At 37.5% G+C, this 8,247-nt stretch overlaps 1 protein-coding gene across 1 annotated transcript; it reads right to left on the reverse strand.

Moving 5' to 3' along the window:
* Positions 1 to 2,748: 2,748 nt before the first annotated feature.
* LOC114637240 (olfactory receptor 12D2-like) lies at positions 2,749 to 3,675 on the reverse strand. The gene has a single exon (XM_028785462.1). The coding sequence runs from the start codon at positions 3,673 to 3,675 to the stop codon at positions 2,749 to 2,751; it is 927 nt and encodes a 308-aa protein (XP_028641295.1).
* Between the last annotated feature and the right edge of the window lie 4,572 nt (positions 3,676 to 8,247).

Consider the following 8,247-nt stretch of genomic DNA (forward strand, 5'->3'; position numbering starts at 1 on the left):
AGGTGCTAGGACAAAACACTAGGTTAATCTATACAAAACTTAATTAATAACTTAGTTATGTTTTTTAACTCTCAATGAATCTGTGAAGCTGTGACAGGTGAGGAGTGTTTAGCCAGATACATACTTCTAATGGTTATGCATGTAAACATTCTCTGTTGTAAACTTCTTATTCAACTTATGATTTGATTTTATGTGTGATCTTGTGATGAGCTTTTAACCATGTGATTATATATTCTTATAGATGTGTAGATGCTGAGAACAAAGAGAAGAGTCAGAGCTGAGCTGAGGAGAAGTTTTTAGACAGAACTGAGGATAGTTTTTTTAGTCAGGACACAAGAGAACTGAACTCAAGAAGAACTTAGAAGTAAAGGCATAGCATTGGGAGAAAAGGCATTGAGAGTAAGAGCATTATTGTGACATCAGAGCAGGAGGAGAGAACAAGATTAGGATAATACCGAGTGCAGTAACTTAGAAACTCCAGGTAACATAGCAAACTAAGAGAGCAATATGCAGAATGCAGAGAGAAAGAGGGAAAAAAAGAAGCTGCAGAGACAGAAGGAGCAGGCAGGCTTTTCTTTACCATGGGACAGAGCATGTCTTTGCTTAGTAATAAGGCAGGTTTAGTCTTATGAAAAGAAACAAAAAGCTTTCTACTTACAAACTTGGGTTTAATTCATTTAGCATAAAAGGGTAGAAGCTTTTTCTTTTTCTCTGTAATAAAGATTTGTGCTCAATTTTCAACCACAATGAGTAAGTTCTTTCTGTACTGGTGCTTGGTCTTTTGCTCCAAATGCATATGTAAGTGTAGATGTGTGTGCGTGTGCAAGTATGTAATTGTGAAAATGTATGCAAGGTGGTTCCAACTTGTTTGAATGAAAATGTATAAATCTGCATGCATGAGTCTGTATATGAATTTATGTGAGTTTATGCATATTTGCTTACATGAAAGTTTTTTCTTCTATGAGCGTTATTCCCTTGTCCAAGTTCAATAGAAGTTTATTGCTTCAAACTTCCCCCTAGCCCAAGAAGCAAGAGGCATGTGGACAAAAGGGAAATGACTCTGTCAAGTAATCCTTTACTTAATACAACCCCAACCCCACTGTTAGACTACAGGTGTTTGTTGTCTAAACCAGAGGATTTTAACCCCCAGAAAGAGCAAGAAAGTTTTTAAGGTTTTAGAAGTTATCATCAGCATTTCAGTATAGTTAGAGAGCAAGAACATCTGGAGACAGTTGTTAAAGCCACACTAGAGTCCTACTTTCTGTCTCCTCAACCCACACCAGGACTGGAGGTTCCAGGCAGGGTTGGTAGATACAGACTTATAATCCCAGCAATAAAGAGCTGGAAGCAAGTTATGAGGAATTCAAGGCCAGCATGAGCTGCAGGAGACCTAGTCTCAAAAATAATAATCAGTAATAAAATTTTAAAAATAAAAATGTGTTCACTCGCTACCAGCAGTCCAATATTAACAGAATCAGAATTAGGTTTAAAAGAAATGTTTTGTTATTGAAACTTTTAGTAGCTGATTTATGATTTGCAATTAACTTTTCAAGAAACTTTTGAGAAACCACAGTTTTAAAAATTACTTAAAAGAAGCAAGCATGATATTTATCCAAATAGTGTGAATTGAATGATGAACAAGTGTAAGTACTAAATATACTAGACATGGGTAGTATATGCAAATTTCTATACCAAGTTACATACAAGACACATTACAGTTTAAGTTAAAGTCAATGCTATCAGCTGATGTGCCAAAATCAAATTCAGCAAATGAATTCTATGATTAGAGGCCCACAAATTAAGTTTCTCTTGCTTTAAAAGATCAATACTTATATTTTTGGCTGTGAGCTTAGCCTTTAACGGCTCAGCCATCTCTCCAGGAAAAAGACATCTGGATGGGTATGGCCCTCATGCCTCACTGGACAACGACAGGGGGACCGGAGCCATTACAAGGTCCCCTTCAATTACTGGAGGTCAGGTCTCTATCCCCGCCTTCGCAAGATTAGAATTGCCACAGCCCTTCTATACTTAGAGAAGGGAGGAGATGTCAGGGGCAACCCTGCTTACACACTGAAGGCCTAAAATCAACCATAGGCCTAAAATCAGCAATAGGCCTGTCATACATGTATACTAACACCAAGTCTTGGGTCTCAGTGGAAAAACATTGAAATGGATGGTTATAAGCTAATGTAAACAGGGAGCTTTTGTGGAAATTTACAAGCCTGAGTAGTCATAGACCTTGTAAATAGGTAGCCTTGGCAGACAATACCACCTTAGATAAGGTCAAGCGAGTCACAAGCAGAGTCATAGTGACTTGTCCCCTGAACTTTCACCCAGCCGGCCGATACCCTGTTCTGAAGATATCTGTATTCCCCCTGAACACCCACACTCTAGTGTCATTCCCTTCCCCACATCCTGCCTTTCTGTGTTTATAACCCCTGTGTGAATGAATTACAATTTGAGAAAAAAATAAAAAAATAAAAGATCAATACTATTACATATATTATATATTTCACATCATTCAACTTGTTCAGTAATATAGGTGTACATTTACTATATATAAGAACATATCTTAATTTCAGAAATATATCGTAATTTCTTATTCATACTTCACAGTGCCTGTGACTGTATTGAACAGCCAAAGACTGAGCTCAGTGTTTCCACAGGCCAGCTCCAGTAATGGCTTAACATCACAGTTAACATACCTGGCTATTTATACCTTAGCAGAGTTCTTTAGATTTCTTCAGGTCAGAGCCATCTTCTCACCTTCCTACTCAATGCACTCCTCACTTCCTTGTTTCTCAAAGTGTAGATGAGTGGATTGAGAGCAGGAGTGACCACACTGTACATGATGGCAATGATTCGCTCCTGATCCAGAGAGCTGCCTGAGGTGGGAGTGACATAGGTGAGGAGAACAGGAGCATAGAACAGAATAACAACCATGAAGTGAGAGGCACAAGTAGACAGTGCTTTGTGGAGCATGCTGCAAGAATGAGTCTTGAAGAGAAGATAGGCGATGATGTAGAAATAGGAGAGAAATGTCAGAAAGAAGGTACTGAGGGCAATGGTACCTGTGACTGTATTGAGCAGCCAAAGGTTGAGCTCAGTGTTCCCACAGGCCAGCTCCAGCAATGGTTTAACATCACAGAAGAAATGATGGATATGATTGAGACCACAGAAGCTCAAACGAGATGTCATTACAGAGTGAAGCAAGGCATGGAAAAAGCCCATGGTCCAGATAGTAACAGTCATGTGAACACAGAGCTGTTGATTCATGATGACAGAATAGTGGAGTGGTCTGCAGATAGCCACAAAGCGGTCAAATGCCATCACTGGCAGCAGCAGGGTCTCAGTGCTACCCAAGAAGTGGAAGAAATGAAGCTGAGTTATGCATTCCGAGAAGGAAATTTTTTTACTTGTGGAAAGGAGGTTCTCCAGCATCTTTGGCACTGTTACAGTGGAGTAGGAAATATCTAGACATGCTAGGTTTCCCAGGAAGAAATACATAGGTGAGTGGAGTCTTGGGTCCAAGATGACAATCATCAGGATGGCTCCATTCCCAGTTATATTGACAAAATAGATGGTGAAGAAAATTGCAAAGAGAATAGGGTTTAATTCTTGTATGTCTGTCACTCCCAGGAGGAGAAATTCAGTGACTGAGGTTTGATTGGACATCACCTATAAGAAAGGACAACTATTATATAATACTATCCTGCATGTATACCAGTCTTTCTGGCTATAGATTTTCTTTTCATAACCAAAGTCTTTTGAGAGTGAGTTATCATTTTCCATGGTGCCTTCTCAAGTTTTTCCTAGTATTACCCATTATCATATTAAATAACAATGTTAAATGTGTCTGCTTTGGGTTGTGATCAAACATCTCTTAATTTACTACATTATCTCTAATCCTTTCCTTTTTAGTTAGTGACTTTGAGTAAAACACAAGCCTACCATATGTTTTTTTATGTGAACATTTCCATTGTGACCCTATCTTCTCCTTATCTCTTAATTTGGCTTCAACAAGGAGTAGCCTTTAAATAGTCTACCAAGTAAATATCTGGGAGGTAAATATACTTGAAAGATTCCAACTAGAGGAGAGTAAGAATAGAAAGACTCATTCCAACCACTGAATCTTTAAAGAAAAGAAACAGCACCAAAGGAATTGGCCAATATCATTACATGAAATTAAAATATTTTGCACAGCAAAGATGCTATCCACAGAGCTTGCAGAATGGGAAATATTTTTCACTAGCTATACTTTAGGCAAAGTATTAGTATCTAAAGTATGTAATCAATTGTAAAAGTTGACCACAGAAAACTCTACCAATCAATAAATGGACCACATACTTTACTAGACTTTTGTCAAAAAAATATGAATGTCTAATAAATAGTTTTAAAGTATTCACCTTCCTTAGGTACCAAAGAAATGCAAGTTAACCTACTTTAAGATTTCTCTCACTCCAGACCTTCATTAAGAAAGCAGAGGACAACAAATGCTGGTGAGGAATGTAAAGCGGTGTAGCCACCATGGAAACCAGGCTGGTTGTTTCTCTAAAAATTAAAAGTAGAACTATTATGTGACCCAGCTAAACAGAATCTGGGATGAACCCAAAGGACTATGTTCTACTACAGTGATACTTGCAAATCCGTGTTGCTTCCTGCTGCGTTCACAATGGTTAGGAAAATGAATCAGCCTAGATATTCATCAAGTAACAATGAATGAAGAAAACTTTCTATATATATGCAACAAAATTTTATCCACCTGTAAAGTAAAATGAAATTATGGATTTTCAGGAAAATATGTGGAATGTTTTAAAACTGTGGTCTTAACTTGGCAAACTAGGCACAGGAAGACAAATACCATATATTTTCTCTTACATTCAATCCTAGTTAAATATGTAAATCCAAGTGGTTGTAAACATAGGTAAAAACCAGAAAATTAGGAAGGGGACCATGTGATTAGGAAAAGAACTTTAAAGAAAGAAAGTGGAAGACAGTGGAACAACATGGGAGGGAAATTCAGGGGACCAACATATGAGGAAGAGACAGGAAGACGACAGGAGGGGGAGAAAAATCAACCAAAACGAAATACGTTTTAAAATCCCACATGGAAATCTACTGTCTTGCAAGTTAATTTAAAAAGCAAAATTAATACATTTTAATTGCATAAAGATGAAAAGGAAAGCTATGCTTTAATATAGTAGTAACTATACTTTGTCTGTGTAAAATGTAGAAATGTTCTTATATAGACGTTTTTCTTATTCACAATCTAGGAAACTTCATGGAAGCAGATGATCACAGCAGCCAAAGTGTCTTACAGTAATTGTTTATATTCTCCCCAACTATATTTAATGTTAGGCTTCAAGTTTCCAAAAATAGGAGCTATTAAATATTTCCAAGTTAAATTTCTAATAGTACAAGAGCACACGCAGAAACAATGCACTGATATCAGATGTTTTCCTAAATATTTATTTATTTATTTATTTATTTATTTATTTATTTATTTATTTATTTAGGGTATCCTGCTGAATCTGTCAGTCACCTAGGCTGACTTGACAGAGAACTCTAGAAATTCTCCCGCCTTTACTTTCCCAGGTCCCTGTTCTCAAACACATATTACCACATTCATTCTTTCTTCCTGAGTGTTAAGAATATAAACCTGGGTCTTTCTGCTTGTATAGTAAGCACTTAACAGATGGGGCTATTTCCACAGACCTCTTCCTTTGTTGTTTGTTTGTTTGTTTATTGGGATATGGTATCCACCATATAAGCACAATTCTCCTGCCTCAGCCTCCCAAGTACTGGCGTTATAGTCCTATGTTGCTTTGACTGGTCCAACTTAATTCTTGCATTATGCTTTGTGATTTTTTTGTGCATTTGTTTTTCTATATGCCATGAGGTGTTTTTTTCAATCCTAGAGACTCTGGATCAGAAAATCTCTCTCTGTGTGGACTCTGCAGCCCCTCCCTCATTTCACCAGCAGCAACTGCCAATTTAGTGTACTTGAATTTCTGTCTTTTCTTGTGGTCTAGTTTCTTGGGTCCTTTATTCCACTTACCTTAAAATAAGCTCACTCATCAGATACTAAAGTACTTTTCTCCCCTCTGTTCTAGCTCCACCAGTGTCACAGTGGTAGCTGTGTTCTCTTCTGAGATCCCAGAAGCTTGTCTGCCTCATCTCAGTTTCCTCCACAGATGTTAGAACTGTCCAGATCTTCTCTCATCTAAAAACATGTTTTCTGTGTTAGTCTGCCTTTTTTCAAATACAATCCCTCTATTCCTTTCTTTCAAAACTCATTTTCTGTAGAAATGTATCCTCTTGTTTTTAAGTGCATAATTAATTAAAATGATAGTGTTCCTCTCAATGAAAGTAAAATTCTTAAGTAATTATGAATAAGTTGACTGTAAAATATTTAATATTTGACTACACTTTCAAAGTTTGCTAAAAGGCTTTTTGAGTTGTTTTCTTTTCTTTTCAGTATTAGGAAAGTACCTGAATTACCTCCTTAAGATTCACTGATTAGAGAAGACATAGCTATGAGAAGTAGCTTCCTCTGGTTCCTTTCATTTAAAGATGCACTGGATTCACTCTGTGTACACGAAAAAAGAATCAGAATCAGTGTTTGGAGAGCCCCTGGTGCTGGGAGGCTCTGAGAGAACTTTTTAGCTGCAGTGGAGTTGAACAGAGGCTGACACTGGTGTGATTCCTACAAAGATGGAATCACCCAAGCTGTAGAAATAACTAGGTGAAGAAAATAATTAATGAACTGGGAAAAACTTATAAGGATCATGAGGGACTATAAGCTTTATAGCTGGAAGACACTCTGAGAAATGCGGTTACCACTTGTGTAATTCTGTCAAGGGTTGCTTCCAAACATCTCAGAGCCGTTTCTTTGATAGTGATTCCAATTCTATGAGTTTATAAAAAGACAAACATTCGTGCTTAAAATCTAGCCCCATGTCAAAATACATTTATCATTATCTGAGGCAGAAATCAAAATAATAGCACAAAAACACATATGGGGAAAATATTTACCTATTAAGGAAAACTATCAACCAGACTACTCTGTACAATCAGAACTCATTCTTGTTCACCACACTTTTAATATTAATCATTTTCATATTTGTAGAACTAAATGTTCTCCAAAGTTGAATCAAGTACAATGTAGTTAGATGAGGCAAAGCTATGAAACACAGAAGCTAAAGAGCCTTCATGAGCGTCATACCCAGTGAGGGGTCCATCACTAGAAAGGAAAAGAGCCTGAATCCTGCCCACTGTGTTTAATGTTACAAACTTACTGACTAAAGAATGGGACATTTTAATCTTAATTCACTCTTACCTGACTGACTGTTAAAACATTTTTTTCCAGGTTCATGTTCATAAATTGTGCAAGTTGGAAAGTATTTGAAGTGACAGTTCATGCTGTATATCTGGTTTACAGTCTTCATCTGTATACCACTCTCTACTGTCCTGAAATTCTGCAAGGGCTTTAACAAGACTGAGCTCTAGACATAAAAGCCCCAAGGGAGCTTTTCTCTTGGGCAGAGAAGGATAGAAATGAAAATTAATAGGATACTTTTTCCCATCTGCCCTAGCAAAATGTGCTTGCACCATTCCTCTGTACTCCATGCGTTTTCCCTTAGTTTTTCCATTGTTTCATGTACATGAACAACAGAGGTCTAGGTGTCCATGTACATCAACAATAAATTTCCTCTTATCCCTTTAGAGTTTTGAGTTCAATCCCTCACATATACAAGTTCCCTGAAATACACTATCCATTTAATGAAAAAATGGTCATAAATGTTTTTTTAATTGATAGAAGATACATTGTTTTGATTTGTGCTATTGAATAGTCTTTCCCATTTGTGATGATTTATATATGCTTGGCCCAGGGAGTGGCACTATTAGAAAGTGTGGCCCTGTTTGAGAAATGTGGCCTTTTTGGAGTAGGTGTGGCACTGTTGATGTGGGCTTTCAGACCCTCATCCTAGTTACCTGAAAGTCAGTATTCTGCTAGCAGCCTTCAGATGAGGATGTAGAACTCTCATCTCTGCCTATATTATGCCTGCCAAGATGCTGCCATACTCCCACCTTGATGATAATGGACTGAACCTCTGCACCTGTAAGCCAGCCCCCATTAAATGTTGTCCTTTATAAAAGTTGCCTTGGTCATGGTGTCTGCTCACAGGAGTAAAACCCTAACTAAGACACCATTTTTATTCTCCTGTCCTCATCTCCCAAGTGCTG

This window comes from Grammomys surdaster, unplaced genomic scaffold (assembly GCF_004785775.1).
Source record: "Grammomys surdaster isolate TR1022 unplaced genomic scaffold, NIH_TR_1.0 125231, whole genome shotgun sequence".
Classification (NCBI taxonomy): Eukaryota; Metazoa; Chordata; class Mammalia; order Rodentia; family Muridae; genus Grammomys; species Grammomys surdaster.

What these genes read in the sequence shown, in the direction of transcription:
- LOC114637240 (XM_028785462.1), bottom strand. Translation starts at nt 3,675, where the DNA reads ATGTCCAATCAAACCTCAGTCACTGAATTTCTCCTCCTGGGAGTGACA.